General features: G+C 43.6%; 1 protein-coding gene across 2 annotated transcripts in view; it reads right to left on the reverse strand.

Annotated features, from left to right (window-relative positions):
• Positions 1-2,465: 2,465 nt before the first annotated feature.
• Positions 2,466-19,614, reverse strand: part of BEND7 (BEN domain containing 7) — a 48,299-nt gene continuing 31,150 nt past the window's right edge. The window contains exons 7-9 of one of the 2 annotated variants that reach the window (XM_074869801.1): positions 17,515-17,634; positions 9,209-9,259; positions 2,466-4,425 (exon numbers count right to left, since the gene is read on the reverse strand). In XM_074869801.1, coding sequence (XP_074725902.1) covers positions 4,364-4,425; positions 9,209-9,259; positions 17,515-17,634 — 233 coding nt within the window. In that variant the 3' untranslated portion in view covers positions 2,466-4,363. Of the gene's footprint in view, positions 4,426-9,208; positions 9,260-17,514; positions 17,635-17,938; positions 18,061-19,614 lie in introns of those variants that run through there. The other variant, XM_074869802.1, reaches the window with a different exon arrangement.

Genomic DNA, 19,614 nt, shown 5'->3' on the forward strand with positions numbered 1-19,614 from the left:
GTGCAGGGAGAAGGGATGTCTTGGCACCTCCTACAAGGCATTTTGCTACTTTGGATTTGGGGGAGAACATGCACAAGGGGGTTATTTTTGAAAAATCTTGCAAAATCTTGTCTACATCTGTCTCTCTAGGAGGATGGGGCCCCATGGCTTTTTCCCAGGACTGTGCCCCCTCCCTTCCCCAGCGAAGGATAAATGTGCTTCCCCGCAAGGCATCACGACCTCAGCAAAGGATAGGTTTTGGGGAGGAGAAGGAGGGGTGGCAGCATCCAGACCACCCAACCCCAAACCACTCTGACGTGATGGCATGTGTTTCCCCTGAAAGACTCAGCCAGCCATTTCTAAACCAACATGTCACAGGCACTTGAGATGACTTTCTTCTTGTCTCACAATTAATGCATTTTTTATAAAGCCCAGGCTCCAGTTTCCTTTCATGTTACCAGGAGGATATCCTTTCTCCTCTCAAGCTTCAGAAGGATTTTTTTCACCCAAAGTATTAATCTCTAGTGTCCTGTACACAGGACAGAGGGACGCACTGGCCAAACAGCCCAGGAAGGGTGCTGGAGCTCAGCTGGAGCCCATGCGTGGGTGCTGGCAACGGCACTTGCTCCATCCTGAGGCTGTTTCAACAGGTGAAACTGCAACCTTGCAGACTTGCTGGTGGCTTTGCAGCACAGATGAAATTTAGTGCCTTGGGGATCCTGGCACACAGCAGCATTTCTCACTTTTAATTGTATCTTAAAGACAGGCCACTTAATGTTACAAGTAAGTGTATTAACCTGTCCCCTGTTTAAAAAAACCAAGCCAAACAAAGCCACACTTTGGAGGATGACTTACAGCACAGAGCAGGTGAGTGAAAATACTTGTTTATCAAAGGATGGATTTGTTCCATAAAGCTAGAAGATTCCTAATTGTGAGGGTGATGAGTTGCATTCAGATCTGAAGCCAATTCGTGGATATGTGGAGGGCAACAGCAATTGCTGTTCTTCTTGTCAGGCTGGAGGAGTGGGCCCATGTGAATCTCATGAGGTTCAACAAGGCCAAGTGCAAGGTCCTGCACCTGGGTCATGGCAACCCCCAGTATTAACACAGGCTGGGGCATGAAGGGGTTGAGAGCAGCCCTGCGGAGAAGGACTTGGGGGTATTGGTGGATGAAAAGCTCGACATGAGCCAGCAATGTGCGCTCACAGCCCAGAAAGTCAGCTGTGTCCTGGGCTGCATCAGAGCAGTGTGGCCAGCAGGTCGAGGGAGGGGATCCTCCCCCTCTACTCTGCTCTCATGAGATCCCCCCTGCAGTGCTGTGTCCAGCTCTGGGGTCCCCAGTACAGGGAACACATGGACCTGTTGGAGCGGGGCCAGAGGAGGCCACAAAAATGATCAGAAGGCTGGAACACCTCTCCTATGAAGAATAGCTGAGAGTTGGGGTTGTTCAGCCTGGAGAAGAGAAGGCTTCAGGGAGACCTTATAGTGGCCTTTCAGTACTTAAAGGGGGCTTATAAGAAAGATGGAGACAAACTTTTTACCAGGGTCTGTAGCGACAGGACAAGGGGCAGCAGTTCTAAACTGAAAGAGGGTAGGTTTAGACTGGACATTAGGAAAAAAGTTTTTACAAAAATGAGGGTGGTGAGACAGTGGCACAGGTTGCCCAGAGAAGCTGTGGCTGCCCCCTCCCTGGAAGGGTTCAAGGCCAGGTTGGACGGGGCTTTGAGCAACCTGGGCTAGTGGAAGGTGTCCCTGCCCTGACATCAGGGGTAGACTAGGTGACCTTAAAAGGTCCCTTCCAAGCCAAACCCTTCTGTGATCTGTGATTTAGTTGCTCCTTCAATGCTCCCCAATGGAGAGGGACTGTGCTGACTCACACCATATCACACGGATGCAAGACCTGCACCAGGCTGCAGCTGATCTGTGCTGACCGAAGCGTAAAGCAAACTCTCACTAGACTTTTTACCAGCAATTTATCCCTAGTGCTCCTTATATAAAGCAGAAAAGGTGTGGTGAGCCACTTTGTCACTTCACTGGCTCCTTGTAATTGATGGAAGATTAGCAGGAACATGTTTTTGCAGGAAGTATTTTCTAAGGCTAAACAACATTTGACGAGGGTGTGATAATAAATTACCAAGCATATATCTTTGTGACTACTCCAAATTCTGAGTATTGGTTTGTCCTTCCTATGTGTTGTTTCCATAGAAGCAGAGCTTAACCTTTTAAGTGCAGATTATAAAGGCACCTAATTCAATTAAAATTAGACTTCAAGCATATCAGCACTTAATACTCAAGGGTTATTATGCTATTGGATATAGACGTCGTTGTGATTGGCAGGCAGCATGGTTTCTGTCTGAGCCAGCTGGAAAAATAGTATTGTGGTGGTAACTTTTAGGGTTTTCCTATACATTTCCCTATGTAGTCCACTAATTGCTAGGTAATTGCTCTGAAATATGGAAATCCAGCACAGAACACAGGAACACACATGCAATTAAAGTTATTTATTGTAGGTTGTCTTTTCTGAACTGACAAAGAGGGTTTCCCAGAGATCGATAACACGACACAAATGTTATACACAATTTCACAACTAGTCCCTTGTCGCTTTATTAAGAACATAGTAATTTAAAAATATCTAAATATTTACATATTAATAAAACATATATACAGAAGATTGAGACATTTTTACCTAAATATGGAATGATTTTTTTTCTTCTCTCTAATAAACCCTATAAAAAGATTTCTGAAGAAAGTCTGAACAGTAGTCACAGTAAGTAAACACAAATGCAATCTTCCAAATTTACAAAACGCTGATTCCATTGCTGAAGGGTTACGATACGGACACAACAGGCTGGTGCTCCCTGCCCAGTGCAGGCAACTCCAAGCCACAAAGGAAGGAAAGACTCAAATTTTAAGGTTTGCAGTGCATATTCGATCTATTCCACAGTTTCAGAGAGAACAGGGTCATTCCTAAAAGTCCACAGGAGGTGGGTGGGGAAGGGCTGGGAGCCTGGTTTCTCAGGTGCCAGGAGAGCAAAATGCTCCCATTGGCTTCGGTTACTTGTGAGCATTCGGCAACATTTGAGAAACAGGCTTTAGGGTTGTTAAAAAAAGAGACTAAATATTTTAAAAACCATCCCACTCTGTAATAGCACTTTTGTTGAGACACTCAAAGGCCAAATAGTTTCCAAAAAAAAAAAAAAATGCACCTAAATATACACAGGGAAAGGAAACACAATGGTAAAGGCTCTAGCAAGCTCTTCCTTGAATTTCAGGAAACACACTCAAACTACCTGGTGATTGATAGATGTTGCAGGTTAAGACCTTCTAGACTTTTTCTCGACATTTTTAAAGTGAATTTAGTGCTGATGAAAGGTGCAGAAGTGAAGGTTTGCATGGAGGGCTGCATACGATTTTACCTTAGCCCTGATCTGAAAGGAGCGACCCTTTCAGTGTCTAAGAGGGTAGTGCAATTTCTTGATCGATTCACTCATCTGAACTGCTGAGATATCAACAGAGTGCCAGTCAAAAGGTGACTTTTTTTTTTTTTTTAAAATAGGTGAATATTGTTGCCAAGGGCAGTGGTTGAAAAATCACAGTGTGCAGACCCTCTTCCTGGAAAGCAGCAAACTAATACATTTTGAGATCGAAGTGGTAGGGCAACACGGGGGCGAAAAGTGAGGGGAGAACGACCAGCAATCTGCACTTCAAAGACGCTCGAGAGCCATCCTAGGACCATGTAGGGGAAATTCTTTGAGGAATAGCTTCTCCTTGTTGTAGTTAGGAAACCAGGCACTGCTGGGAGGAATCCTGCTTTATTTCCTCCTAAATCCAGTGAGGACTTTTTAATCACAGCTGCGTATGACTGGTCATTGGTACCACAGCAGCCAGGAAAGGAAAAATGGGTCTGCAGAAGCAAAGAGCTTTGCCAGGTCAAATTCTCATCGAGCCCCCGGGGTTCATGATGGAGAGAGATGCCACCCTGGTCCCTGGGGATGGGAGGAGTCACCCGGCTGTGTGTATTCACCTCTGCGTGGCTTAAGACAAAACACTGCTGGCAAGCATACAATCACGTGGAAAAATACAATCATGGAGGAAAAACAAAGGCAAGAGAAAGTCTTCAGAGTGGATACACCACTAATTAAATAATGCATTGGATATGGAGGGAAATCATCTTTAATTAAGATGAAGAACAGTGAAGCAATCTGGTGGTTTCGTTATTTGAGGTTACACGGAAAACGTATGAAACAACACAAACTTGAAAGGAAAATGGTATGGATGTCCATGTCTTTTGGTAAGCTGAAGTTCTCGCGTCGATCTTCCGGAAACGTTATTCAAAGGACAGGATGTTTCTATCTGCTAAGAACACTGATGCAGGATGTGAAATTCAAGCTGAAAAATCTGGGTTTGTGTCTATCAGATGATCTGCTGTGGTGTCAAAAAGGTTACCTGAAGGAAGAAGGAGTTTGAAGAAATCAGTTCAAAAACATAAAAATTTAAGAAATCAGTAATTTGAAAAAAAAAACTAAATTAAAATGATGGAAATGACATATATGAGTTCTAACTTTAATTTGTGATGGGGCTGAACTGCTGGTATGTGCGCAGGTAGCAGTTACTGAATTCCATTTAGAGTAGAGCTCAATCGGCTAAAGAAAAGCAAATTAAATAGTTTTTTTTTTTTTTTAATACAGAATTTGCCAGCAAAGTTTTTCATACAACATACAGTGCACCCCACTTCAGATGTAAAGCGTTGCATTAGATTTCGGCACAAACTACACTGTGATGCTCACCCCTTTGAAGTTACGGTTCTGAAGAGTGAAAAAAGCACCACATGAATTTTAAACCTAGAGTACGTACTTTGGGATCTTCTTTGGAAAAAAAAGAAAACATCACCCCACAGCAGTCTAAATGCATATGGGAGAATATATATATATATATAAAAAAAAAGGTGCACGGTATGATTATATCCCATCTTTTTTTAAAGCACTTTAAGAATGTGCTTTTTCTAAACAGAACAATGAAAGATGGACAGAAGAATTACAATGAGAGCACTAAGAACACAGGGCAAATAGGAGACAGACATCAATCAGCCTGAGAGGCAAATACAACCCAATGAAAAGGGAAGACTCATACAATCATGCACTGAAAGGATAAAGATTTATATTACAATAAAGGATTTATATTTAAGGTTTCGAAAAGGGTTTTTTTTAAGTTTCGTTTTCTTGATATTGTATTTCAAGAGAAAAGGAGACAACCTATATAGAATTGGATCGTTGCTGTTTTCTTATCATCTGTTTCTTTACCAAGAGATTGCTCTCATCTTTTCACAAAGCTGTATCACCCCTGGACCCGAGGATTGGGATGTTAGTGTTTCAGTTTCTTTTAGGGATATCAAAATTCTTTCTCATCTTGAAATTAACCCCAGTGTGGAGAAACTATACAAACTCTCAGCACAGCCGTGGACCAAAGCCTGGGTATAAGGAGGGCTCTCTCATGGTCCTGGGCTGCATGTATCTTTCAAATCCAATTTTCAAGATGAGGATTCAAGAAAAGGGTGTTGCAGCTGGCTTACATTTGTTTCCACGTGCAGAACATGCCTCCCTTTTTTTTTTCTAAACACAAAGTCCAGATGCTTCATGTAAATTGTAGACCAAAGTAAGATGAGCCTTTTTGCAATTCTAACTTATATAGAAAGACTCCAAAAACTGCCACATCTTCATCCTGATAAAGATCTATCTCACACCTTCCAGGTTCCTGTATCAGTGAGAAGCTAATCAGTCTTTCCACTTAATCCACAGTAATTACCCCTGGAGCTGTCTAATCTGTCTCAGCTCAGGTCTGGACACAGTCTTCAGCTTTTGGTAGGTGCAAAAAAAATTGGAACCGTGGAAGACCTGAACTTTGATAACATTTGTTAGAGACAATTCTTCTAGTATTTTCTTGAGATTTATCTGTCAATGCACGAAAGTTCGCAGCAAGTTTAACTGCCACAGTTCTTCCAATTTACTTTAAACACCCTTCAATCAACAGCTTTTAAAGCAAAGCCCTCTTAGTGTTGAGGGTGATTTTAAAACGGGAGCATGATTCCTGCTCAGAAGTGCTAAAATATAATTGGCCAAAAATGCCTTCCTTAGTTTTATGAGGATGTACCAGCTCCATTTTTTTACAAGGCTTTTGAGTTCCGAAAGAGGGTTTTGAAAACAAAACATCCCCTTCTCTCCTCAAAGTCCAGGACTTTGTTAATTGTGGGCACAGAGGGAGCAGGTTCAAACCTGGCTGTAGGCACCTATACCAACTAACTGTACTCAGAGCCCAGTCCTGCCGGCACCAAAGGAGAGACGCTTCCAAATACGACCACAGCTGATCTGACCTCCTCTCTGGAAGCAGCCCTCTTGCCACCAATGATGAAGAGAGCTGGGTGTCTCAAATGAAGTGTCAGCCATACGCTGTGATCCAAAAACACATAGGTTGAGGCATTTTAGCATCACTGGTCCACATATAGCCAGATCTTGTTCATAATGTCACCGGTGTCACAGGCAGGACTGACTGAGCAGGACAGGCAGATTAAAGGCATCGCAGTTTTCCCTTTTTTTGGCACCAACACTTATGTTGATTCAAATCATTCACTCTGGGTGCTTTTGCTCACAAGTTTGTTCAGTTCTTGAAACCAACAGAGAAACCATCTGATGTCTGTCATAGATAGCTTCTGTACCCCACCTTTTCTCCCCATCCAGTCTCCTGCAAGACCCTGCCTCAAGCAATCCAACGCAGTCTGGTTTTATCCTACCGACACATCAGGTTAACCACTGATCACAAAATCATAGAATCATTTAGGTTGGAAATGACCCTTAAGATCGTCAAGTCCAGCCGTTAACCTAACACTGCCAAGTCCACCACTAAACCATGTCCCTAAGCACCACATCTACACATCTTTTAAATACCTCCAGGGATGGTGATTCAACCACTTCCCTGGGCAGCCTGTTCCAATGCTTGACAACCATTTCAGTGAAGACATTTTTCCTAATATCCAATCTAAACCTCCCCTGGTGCAACTTAAGGCCATGAATTATCTGTTATTAGCTGTCATCTGCAACCGAGGCCCATTGCGCCAGGCACTGTACAAACACAGAGAGACTCTTCCCCAAAGATTTTTCAAGCTAAACAGAGAAGACAGCTGAATAAATTGTACAAAGGCTGTCTTTAAAGAACCTGTCAGTAACACCCCTTTATAAAATCAGCTGTACTAAGACAGGGAAAGACCTCTGTAAAAGTTATATTCCACCTCTTTTGCTACACTCCTTGATAGAAAGCATCTGTATTTTGGCTCTCTAGCATAATTACTGTCATTATACTGTCTGTATATCACTTTAAATCATTTGCTTCCAAGAACAGTATGATATTACATGGATACGTACTACGAAGAGGCACTCGCACACATATAATAATGGGTGTGAGTCAAATGCTTGGCTTACAGACTGTGAGCATCACCTCCCCCACCAATGCAAATTGCAGCGTGGTTTCTTTAGGCGTCCTTCCACAGATAGTATGGAGAGTATACACGGCAAACAAATATTTCAGCTCAAAAACTGCATGCATGGATGCTCGAAGGTGTACGAGCAAGCAGACCACAATGGTGATCTGCTGTGGAGTGGAAAGGAAGTCATCTTCTCTACCACAACCATCTCAGCACGCTCATTTCCATCAGTGACATACAACGCAAATAGCGACCACAGAAACTGAGCTCAAAGAAAAGCACAGCAATCCGGTAATTCTGCTCCTTAATATGATTACCAGAGCAATGAAAAGATAACACTATGTCGCATTAGCAACCTTTATTAGGGTCCTCTTGCCACGGAATTGCTTCCCTCCCTGATAAAAGAAATGAACAGGATGTCACTTGGAAAAGAACTTTCAATCCAGAGCTTCCTGCATCTATTATCACAACTGTACCCTGAAATATTATTCAGCGGCTGGCCAAGTAAGCAGCACGGCGGCTCACAGTCAGCACGTGCTCCCAGCCCCCACTGGGTCCATGCCAGAACAAGACTATAGCTGCTTGTCCTCCCAACTGCTTCGCTGGTCCTATTCCTTAGTAACTGCACGTGCTCCGACAGCCGGATTTCAATCGACAGCGCTCCACGGCTGGCAGCTGCTGCTCCGCCACACAGCAGCGGTGTGTGAAAGCTCCTTCTCCAGCCCTTAGGCAAGAGAGATTAGGAAGCCTTTGCACAGGAGACAGATGCTGTGATGGTACTAGTACTCCCCCGTCCACCGCGTAGCCTCCAGGTACCGTGCCATGCGCTCAGCAACCTGCTATCAGCCCTGTCCTGTTCTTCACAGCAACAGCATCGCTGATCAACAACCACCCTTTGTTGTTACACCTCAGAAGTATGATAAAAATGCACCATAATCCATGATCCTAGTTATTGGCCCAAAATCTTCCCTCCCTTTAATTTGGCTCTGGGGATAACAGGCAGCATCTTGTTGAAATTACAGGGAAATGACTCTGTAATGCAGGGAAATGACCATCTCCCCAGAATCTGGCCCCACTGGATTTTCAGAGGATGGCAGCTCAGCTCCTACCACCAGGGCACCTATTGATGGACTGACTCTTAACGAGAGGGTGCTTCAAATTTCAGTCTCAGCCTGTCTTGATCTCAACACCATGTGCAACAGCGTGGAAAAATCTTATTTCCCAGTCCACACAGCTTCATAGCTAAGCTGCTGTTTAGCAACTGTCAGGCTTTTAAGGCAGGGTGGCTGCACTTCAAGAAAAAGTAAACCAACACTTAACCAGCATATAAATATCTTTCCAAATCCTTGTGTGAGCCCAAGATATTATTGCTAATACCTTGGACAACTGAACAGATGCTACAGTACAAATTGTTGTGTTTGTCCCACCAATAACTCCGTTAAGAATTCAGAAAAACTCCCAGAAATACCAGGGATGAGCACAAGTCCCTATCTGGCGTAAGAAGGGTAACTTACTGGACTTATTAGCTTAGCTGCTACCATGAACCTTGAGGTTTTATGAACATGAAATAGAGGGGGAAATTGTAAGATTCTGATGCATTTGTTTTTTAATACAGGCCATTCAGAACTTAAGATAGCTGGGTCCTGTGTGCAATTACCTGACTGTATATGGCACACCAGGATTATTGAAAACTGCTTCTGTGCCATAAATAAACAAACACACACATTGGAAGCTGATAAAAATTTTAATGCATTTTACCTGTTTGTAGTAGAGAAATGTCCGGCTTCTCATCACAGTCAGTTGCCTCTGCTGATTACAAATATAAACAAGAAATCTCATTACTTTTACTGAATACAGGAATGCGATTAAAAAGCTACATACTGTAGAGTGATTTTGCATTTTCTATCTACTTTCCTCAGCTGCAATTTTCTATTGCTCAGTTAAAAACTCACTGCTTGGAGGAAAAGGTCATATAATAAAAATGCAAACTTAGGAGAGGGAGTTGGGTAATAAGAAGCGGTTGTGCCAGCAATGGGATGGAGTAACGCTAGCTCTTTTTAAGGTTTCAGGATATCTGGATGATAAAAGGAGTTGCAATCATTTGGTAAAATCATGTCAGAGAAGTCCCCGGCAGTTCTTGGAGGAAGAGCCTCTCAGGCTGGTACTCCACCCTCCGACACCTAGGGGGAAGGGTGAATACCCCATTTCTGCACCAAGACTTCCCATGACCACAGGCAAGCTTATTTTGTGGGGAACAGATTTACTAGGACAAAATGTCTTCAAAGATGCAGGTGGGCACCCAGCGTACTTAAAAAAGCACGTAACCATGCAGGTACACAGGCAATTACAGTGTATGTATACACACATGCTTTCAACCCACAGCTTATGCAAGATCATTTGACTTAGTTTAGCCCAGGGTGAAGGAAGGCTAAAAGCCTAATTTGTTCATCTCATATTTGCCACAGGCCAAGGGTATACATAAAGATAGCTAATTTGGCTCACCAGATGTGCAGTGACTTGTTAGACTGTAGTACCCTGGAGTGTGCATGTGAACCCCGAGTAAGTTAAACGTGTTACAGGAAATCTGGGCCTAACCTATGCAAGCCCTATTCAAAATCCTATTACCTTTGTCTTTTGGCACTTCAGCATGATATTTAAGGCCTTTAAAACACAATGAGATCTTTGAGAGCACTTCAGCAAACCAGGTGTTTGGCAGGACCAGCCCATTACACTACACGGTCAGTGTGATGGATATACATCTACTGATAGCCATTCACTGCACAATATCCATAGGGATCAAATCTGACCAAGGCTACAGATGAACTGAGCAACTTAGTTCAGCTCCCACTTGACACTAAGCTAACTGTCCTGGTCTTCTTTATCATGGCTCTACACATGAGGATGTCGAGTTGTTGCCTTCATGATGATATTGTAAGAAATGCTAATCCAGCTCCCTAATGTAGATCCATCAACTCTTGGCTATCCATCCCTGGACCAAACAGGTGCTCTCTTTCCCACGTGCATGGATATCAGTTGATCTATATTCTCTCTTCCCAGCCCTGCAAAATTAACTGAACTAAGGAAAACAGAAACAAACTAAAAACCCTAGTACTAAGCAGTTTTCCTCCCACAGAACGTTTAAATTGAAAGTCCTGACAAGGACACGGCACAGACCTGTGACTGTGCCTTGAATCGATACCTTTTTCCACTTTCTGTGAGAAGGTGGCACACTGGCAGAAACAAATTAAGTGCTTGGAACAGCTTACTGCAAAAACCTTGAATTCTGGAAGGAACGGGTGGCTCAATAAATGGGAAGAGGTTACCTAGGCTGGTTTGAATCTGAACCGGACTCCCAGTGATGGAAGGACTGGATAAGCAAGGGAGGAGACAGCATGGTGAAATGAATAGCTGAGAAACAGCCAACAGGATATACACAGCTTAAAAAATCTGGAGTGACAGTCCGAGGCCAACTTGTAGTTATGTTGTGAAGAACTACCTGCACCAAGGGATTCTGTGGCATAGCTACTCAGCATAACAAGAGACAAAACTGTAACTGGCCCCTTGGGTCAAAGGGACCCAAGCTATGAAAATCAGGAGAGCTAGATCTGAGTGCTGGCAATGGACTGGAAAGTCTTCCCTCTGTCAATATCAGGGTTGGTGCCAACTAGACTGTCTACTCAAGTGACGGGTTTTCTGGAAATCTCAGCAGCGACTCTTGAAGTAGCTCTAGGGATGCGGTTACCTTTCTGCCTAACTGCTTTTCTTACACCTGGCTAAAACTGAACTCAGGAAGGCAGTAGTACCAAAGGAAACAAATGGAAGCTAGGAATTACCTTGCTTTCAGAAGATAAGGACTTGAGCCTCCAGCTTCGCAGAACCAGCTTTGTTGGTAACAAAGTTACCTGGCCATTTTAATCTGGCACAAGACTGATAGATGAGGTCCAGCTCTCCTACCAGTTGTTCCAGTCCCGTTCCATGCCAGCACAAACGTTTATATAGTCACCAAGATCAGCTCTAGTTAAAAACTGACAACATCGCCACATGAATGCACACATCTGCCAGTGCCAGAAAGGGAGTGGGAGCACATCAGATGCCTGAAGAGCCTAATCACTCTTCTCAGTAGCTGCCTGAATTTCTTTTATGAAACTGGATGCATAACTGCAGCTCCAGGTAAAGTATGACACAAAGGCATGACAAACACCTCGACCTCCTAACATGGATGTAAACCACCAGCTTCTCACATGTCATTCCAAGCAGGAAAGAAGGTTTGCCTTCGACAACCGCACCCAGAGACTGACAGCCAAACTTTACTTGTCTTGAGCCAGCTTGCAAGACAAGGCAAGCAGGAATAGATCCTACTGTGGGAATTCAGAGCCTCTGTCTTTTGCTTAGACAGAGCTCAGTAGCTCTTGCAAAACAATTCTGGTAGTCGCTTCTTTAGAAATATTCCCTGCCCCTCCCCCCCCCCCCCCCCAAAAAAAAAAAAATTGTTTAGCTTCTAATGTACCTTTGTCTGTTAAGTGTACACCTGCTAGTTTGCTCCTTGGACAGAAGTACGTTGTCCTGGTTTCTGCTGGAATAGTTAATTTTCTTCCTAGCAGCTGGTACAGCGCTGTGTTTTGGATTTAGGATGAGAATAATGTTGATAACACACTGATGCTTTAGTTGTTGCTATGCAGTGTTTCGACTAAGTCAAGGACTTTTCAGCTTCTCACACTGCCCTGCCAGTGGAGGCTGAGGGTACACAAGAAGTTGTGAGGGACACAGCAAGGACAGCTGACCCAAACGGGTATTCAATACCATATGACGTCATGCCCAGTATATGAACTGGGGGGAGCTGGCCAGGGGGCACCGCAGCTTGGGGATTGACTGGGCATTGGTCAGCGGGTGGTGAGCAGTTTTATTGTGCATCACTTGTTTTATATATTCTATCATTATTCTTTTTCCTTCCTTTCCCGTCCTATTAAGCTGTCTTTAACTCAACGCACAAGTTTTACTTTTTTTACTTCTCTCCCCCACCCCACCGTGGGGAGGGGGAGTGACCATGACGTACATGTACACTTAGGGCTGGGATGATGAACACAGCAGTTACTCATTTTAATATTGCCATCTTTAGCTAAGATACTGGCCACAAGAGCACCATACAACATGCTGGACTTGCATCCTACACCCTCCCTGGCCCCGTGTCTATTGCTAAGCAAAAAACCGACCTGATCTCTCGCAACACGTACATATTGTATCAAAAACACAAACCAGGGAAATCAGAAGGATGAAGAGAAATCGAAAGCAAAAATCCACCTCATTTGAACAAGGACGTGGGAGAAAAGGTGTATTTCCAGAAAAAAGGTAAGCATTTTTCCTCCTTCGTTCCCACTATTATACATTGCAACAAGGTAATGGTAATTTTAAATAATGGTTCAAGGATGAAGAGTCGTGGCATGTAATTTATTTAAAATTAATCCTGCCCAAAAAATTTCAGCATGTTTTCTAACATTGCCATATTCTCCTTTATAGAGTAGGGCAATCAAAAGCTTCCAGGTTAGGCACAAGGTAATCACTTTGCATGAACAGCTCTTACCCTGTGTACTTCGAAAGTATTACTCATCCAGTACCAGCTTCCCTGTCTATGCAGTGGACAGCCATTACAAATAATGGCTTACAGGCTCTTCAAAACATAAAAAGGGAGGAAGAACTTGCTGCGAGAGATGTGTGGGCCCTGACCTACTGCTTATTAATGGATGGAGAGTTTAGTAATCAAAAGGCTTGGATGCTACATCTGGCACAGAGGTGACATGAACAGCGAGTCAGTTTCTTCTGATTTTACCTGTTTTAAGATCTCTATGCTAATGGACGACTGTCTCCCTCTGTGCTTCCACTGGCAAGGCCACCAGCCACCTACCCATATTCTCTTTTGCAGGGTGAAAAGCCCACGCCGTGGGAAACTTGCCGCTGTAAATTACAAGGCAATTTGCATTGAAATTCACGCTGCTTTAAGAGAGGAAACCTATGCACATGCTTTTTTCTCTGACTTCTTCCCTTCCAGGGCCACTTTGCATCCCATCTCAGCAGCCAAAAAGGTTCAGCTTCTCTGCTGGAGAAGACAGATCTGGCGCTATGAAGCCGTGCCCCAGTACGTTGTGCTGTTGGCATGAAAGGGGACCAGTAGTCAAGGCTGAAGAATATTATCATACTCTTTAATTTTAATTATAACATCTGTTTGTAACATTAACCTCGCAGTCTCTTCTCCCCTTTGTGACAGCCAACTTGTGAAATTTTGAAAAGACTGAACAAGGCCAATAAAAATTTAATGGCAGTGACAGCTTTATTCTCAGATCTAACAAATAAAAAAAACCTACCCAAGTCTCAGATCTCAGGCAATAATCTAGAAGAACTAAGAAAAAAGCCAAAGCAAAATAAATAAATTAAAAAAAGAATATTTCCAGCTATGAAAAATATTGTCACTGATTCAGAACTTAAATGAATATTTATTTGGCTTAGGATAACAACCTTTCAAAATCTACACAGGGGAACTATTTTCTAGAAAGCAGGATTTTTAAGTGTTTTTCTGATTAGCTTTCCAAGTAGGGAGCCTTTCTGTCCCTAACTCTAGGAGATGAGCCAAACATGATAAATAAGGTTGAAGCTGGGCAGCATCTATGATCCAGTGATCATAATTTCATTTCATCTGGAACCACTCAGGAGAGTACGCCCTATAGAAAGAGGTACGAAAAGCAGATCCACTCCACTCATTTGCTAGAATTCTCTGAAATTGTTAATATCACTGAAAGCTAGAGCAGGATTTACGTTATCAGACTGAAATAATGTTTCACAGGATAAAGCAGAGAGGGCTGCTCATGAATGCACTGTCTTACTGCCTGGTTTGAAATGAAAAACTAATCAGAGTATGTACTAAATGGCTCAGGGGAAGGCAAGCAGGATGGAAAACCTGCCCCTCCTCTCTTAAATACTACAGCTGTTAAAATTTAGCCCAACTCAGTGGTGACTAAAAAGTTGTCTTGTGGCTTCTGTAAAATAAATGGATCATCTTAAGTTTTCTCCATATAAAGCCTGTGCGTTACGACAAACCAGAAACTGATGTAGATAAATTACTGCCATCAGGCAGCTGGGAGACATATTGGCTCAGAGAGTCTTGGGTAAATTTACTGTAACACTGGCTCAGATTTGTCCTTTGAGCACCTCAGTCTATACCCACAAACTCAGCCGGCATGCTTCAGTGAGCAAGTGGAGACAAAACTAAAAGAGAATGACCTGGGAGTATGGACATGAGGAGACTTGCTCAGGAGGGCTCAAGCCTCTGCTCCACCAGCCACATGCTGACTGGCATAGCTCAAGAGCTCAGCTTGGAAGAGTGATGAGTCCCACATCTCAGTGGCTGCTATTCCCATAGTTTTAAGATTCTTAAAAGTTAAGTTTTGCAACATGGAGTCCTGGGACACCTTCTTCCCACAGCAGATCAAACCTCCCTTCATGCCTGCCCTCCCCTCCTGTTTTGGTCTCTGTAAGTTACACACAGCTTTAACAATTTGGTACGGCTTCCCAATGAATAGTTAAAATGTACATAGTTCCCACACAACCAGATTTGTATCAGGATAAATCTGCTGAAGGGCTGTGAGACTATGCTAGCAAACATTGCAACATCCTTCCCTCGGTCCTATAGACCTGCCCTGGCATCTTCTAACAGCCATTGCTGAAAACAAAAGATTGATCTGTCACCTGATCCCACTCTACGTCCCTCCTACCAGAAATTCACAGTTGTATCATAAAAATACTAACAAATCTTCTTTCAACAAGATGAAGATGTTACTGCAACCAGCTGTCTGCTCCTGCCTCTCTGCTGCTATCTACTGTTTTGCTGTCACAAAGGCTGTGGAAACTTCTCCCTTGCTTCAGTGCGAGGTCAGGGTGGGTTAGCTTCAGCCACCAGTGGAGATGGCAGCGGACGGTGAGGTGCAGATGGCCACAGTCGTGCGTTCCATCATGCCTGCTAGATCGAAAGGAGCATGTCTGCCTGTGGCCTCATGTCAGAGAGAAACCACTGCATGCAGGGAATGGCCAGTAAACTAAACAACACAAAAAAAGCGCTTTTCTACCATCTAGGTACTGTGTACTTTTTTTCAGCAAATAAACCTGAGGGGCTGCTAGGTACACTGCTGCTCACTACTCATCCACATACCGGTTAACGAGTTACCTTCCCTCTGCAGGCAGAGACATATATTGGAGCCTATCTTACTCAGTCACACTATACTCAGCTTCACTTATTTTTCTTCATAGTCTTGCTAGCTTAGAAACAATATCCTCTGCTTAGATTTTCCCATCCTGAGAAAGGACCAGAGATGGAGGTGGCCCCATTTGAAAGGCAAAAGCTGAATGTCATTGTCATTTTAATTAATATCCTGCAGAGGCATGAAGAAAAGCAAATAAAAACGGATGAAAGAAAATAAAAATCAAAACAAAATTAGGTCAATCCTCTTTCCTGAGGGATCTTCTGCAGACAGCCCAAGGACCCTCTGCTCCCCACATCCCACACTGCACTCTTCACCTTATGGAAGCCTGGCATCCCACTTCCGCCCTCCTGTCCTGGGGGGGACAGGCAGCCTTGGAAGGGGCAGAAAGCAGTCCTGTTGTACAACACCAGTAATCTGACACTGTCTTTAACAAGATTATCTTGTATCCCTCTCTCCTCCCTCCCCCAACATGCACCAGAAACCCTTTTTAAGGCTAGTGCTGGTTTGCTTCTCTACTCATGGAAGCTTATGCTACTGAATAATCTGCACTTTTTTTCTCCCTCTGTGTTATTTCTGTCTCTGGGTGTTTCTCATTTTCCTCAGTCTTATGCTTTTCCCTGCTGGCATTAATAACGTTGTGGAGAATGATTTTAGATGCCAGTCTAAGCGCGTGCTTCAGAGACACAGCTTTGGACAGAAAACACTGGCTCTCTGAGACACGGAGCCAGAGAGGACATTTGCTGTGGTTCTGCTCACCCCCACACAGCCACGGGGACCACCAGCATCCCCTGTGGAGCCATCAGGTCTCCCATCCCATCAACCCGACGATGCTAACAGGCACTTAATTGTGGTGATGGGCAGAAGGGAAGAGGGGAAAAGGCAGGCAGCTAAATACACTAACAGTGAAGGAATGTGTTTAAGGACGTTGGCACAAGTGATGTGTCTTGGACAACGGTGTCAGATGCTCCAAGGGAGCAACAGGCAAAAAATATGACCATGAGAGAGCCTTAAGAAAACACAAGGATGAGGAAAAGTGAAGCCTTGTATGAAGAAAGCCCCTTGGCAGGATGGAAGGCATGAAGATGGGAAAGAGACTAGCTAAGGTTTATAAAGTAATTATACGTCTGTTAATCAATGATATTGGTTTCCCATGAATTCTACTGGTGATTTTGAGACTGCACGTTGCTGTTTGTGGCTAGAGCCGAGAGCTCACCAGCTGCAGCTTCACCGCAGGCTGGTCCCAGCCCCAAGCATGTACATTATCCCAGCCCAAGTTGAGCAGTTTTGCTGCAAAACCCTACCTATATTACCTGTTACTCACTGCTGGCAAACTCCCTCCCATGTATTGCAGAACCTTGCTGGCACAACCAGGGCGAGTGGTGGGTTTTTTTGTGACAGCGATGCTGATTCTTTCACAAGGAATGTACCTTTCCAGACACATATAGTTTAGAGGGAAAAGCCATCTGGGTTATGTCTTAACAGTACAGTGAGTGGCCTGTCAGACCAAGTAACACAGAATTAAAAAACTTCTACCTGCAACCCTGGATGGATCTGCTAGTTTAGAACTCAGATTTCATCAAACACGGGGAAGAATAACTTGGGTTCTAATGGAAAGGGGTTAGAGACAACTGCTACCATACCAAACATAAGGAAACACTGTACTTTACACAGAAACCTGCGAAAATCTTAAGAGGTCTAATTTTCATAGAGTGAACATGTACAACTCCACAGTCAACAAGAAAAACACTTCTGTGGATACAAAGGCTCTAAGCTTTTAATCTTACACTCACGTGTTGTTCCTTATATTTTTATACATACCTGAGCCTCTTTTTAATCGTCTTCTTGCAAGCTTAATTTGATCCTGAAGAATCTGGACCCAGTCTCTAGGACCAGGAAGTTTATCCACATGGTTAGCAGTGCAGTATTTTTCTGTAAAGACTGAAATAAAAAGATACCATCTTTTTGAAATACACCACCAGAACGGAAAAAAGGAGACTGGAGAGGATTATAAACAAAATATATCGAATTATCCACTTATCAAAAAGCAAATCTAGGATTGTGAGAACAGAATCCACTCAGCATTTCACAAGTTTATCATTCAGAAGTCATTTGTGTGTATAACTATCATAGTAATACTGTAGTTACTACTTATAAAAGCCTATCCCAGAGAAACAGTCTACACCTGATGTCTTCCATTCATGAATTTCACACAAAAACATGACAGAAAAATAATAGTGTACTTTGAACTGAGTCTCCAGATGTGGCAGGCACTCAGAAATGCTGCCTTCCATATGGTGCAAGTAGAGAGCTGAAGATCTGGTCATTTGGTGGCCTCTTGGTCAAGTTCCTAAGGCTGCAGGCAAACTGATGAGAGGTGTAAGTCCTACCACTGCGGAAATCTCTACAGTTCTTATAATGTCAAATAGAATTTTTATAAAAAAAATGCTAAAAAAAATATGCTAAAAAAAAAGCCATTACTGAGAAAAATGAAGCATCTTATAGGTCCAACTTTATATTTTTAAAAAATGGTACACAGAGGCTCAACATTATCTTTAATTCCATATTTACAGCAAACCTAGCAATATTATACCAAAAATACAAAATTATAGATGGAGTGAAACTGATGCAATTGATTTTCAACTGAGAGGTGTGCAAAAAATAAACAAGAGCAGAAATAGAAAAAATATTATTACTGTTAGTATTGCTATTGTAGCCTTGGTCAGAGGTCTCAGAGCCCAGTGTCCAATTATGGCTGGCAAACAAAGAGAGAAAACTGGTCCCAGCTCAAAGAATTTGTAATCCTTGAGAATTAATGTCACACAAATGGGATGGGGAAGGATGCAAAAAAATGACAATTTCAGTATTTTTATACACACGCTTTTGAGACAGTGCTAGCTGGTAAGTATAAGGGGATCAAAAGTAATCACATCCTCCAACTCTCTCCATGTTAACAGCTTCACAAAACCACTGCATGAAAGGCATTAGCAATACTTTCCTCTGTAGTTTGATCAGCAAGGACGTCAGGCCAACTGTGAGGGCTTCCCAGAGAAGTCAATACAGCACCACACATTGCCAATGTCCGATCTGCAAAAATTATGGTCTCTCTGATGGTAGAAATAATCTTTCCCTTCTGAATCCACACAGTACCTGACACAAGGGGAACCTGATCAATGACTTAAGACTCCTACTTATTTCAAACACGCAGCTGCAGCTCCTGCTTGTGACCAAGGCCTGGGGACTTCTGCACTTGGGCCACAACAACCCCCAGCAGCGCTACAGGCTTGGGGAGGGGTGGCTGGAGAGCTGCCAGTCAGAGAGGGACCCGGGGGTGTTGATTGACAGCCAGCTGAACATGAGCCAGCAGTGTGCCCAGGTGGCCAAGAAGGCCAATGGCATCCTGGCTTGTATCAGCAATAGCGTGGCCAGCAGGGACAGGGAAGGGATCTTACCCCTGTACTCGGCACTGGTGAGGCCGCACCTCGATGACTGTGTTCAGTTTTGGGCCCCTCACTCCAAAAAGGACATTGAATGACTCGAGCGTGTCCAGAGAAGGGCAACGAAGCTGGTGCAGGGTCTGGAGCACATGTCCTACGAGGAGCGGCTGAGGGAATTGGGGTTGTTTAGTCTGGAGAAGAGGAGGCTGAGGGGAGACCTCATCGCCCTCTACAACTACCTGAAAGGAGGTTGCAGAGAGCTGGGGATGAGCCTCTTTAACCAAGTAATAAGTGATAGGACAAGAGGTGATGGCCTCAAGTTGCGCCAGGGAAGGTTTAGACTGGATATTAGGAAGTATTTCTTTACAGAATGGGTTGTTAGGCATTGGAATGGGCTGCCCAGGGAGGTGGTGGAGTCCCCATCCCTGGAGGTGTTAAGAGTCGGGTTGACATAGTGCTGAGGGATCTGATGTAGTTGGGAACT

Source organism: Strix uralensis, chromosome 5 (assembly GCF_047716275.1).
Source record: "Strix uralensis isolate ZFMK-TIS-50842 chromosome 5, bStrUra1, whole genome shotgun sequence".
Taxonomy (NCBI): Eukaryota; Metazoa; Chordata; class Aves; order Strigiformes; family Strigidae; genus Strix; species Strix uralensis.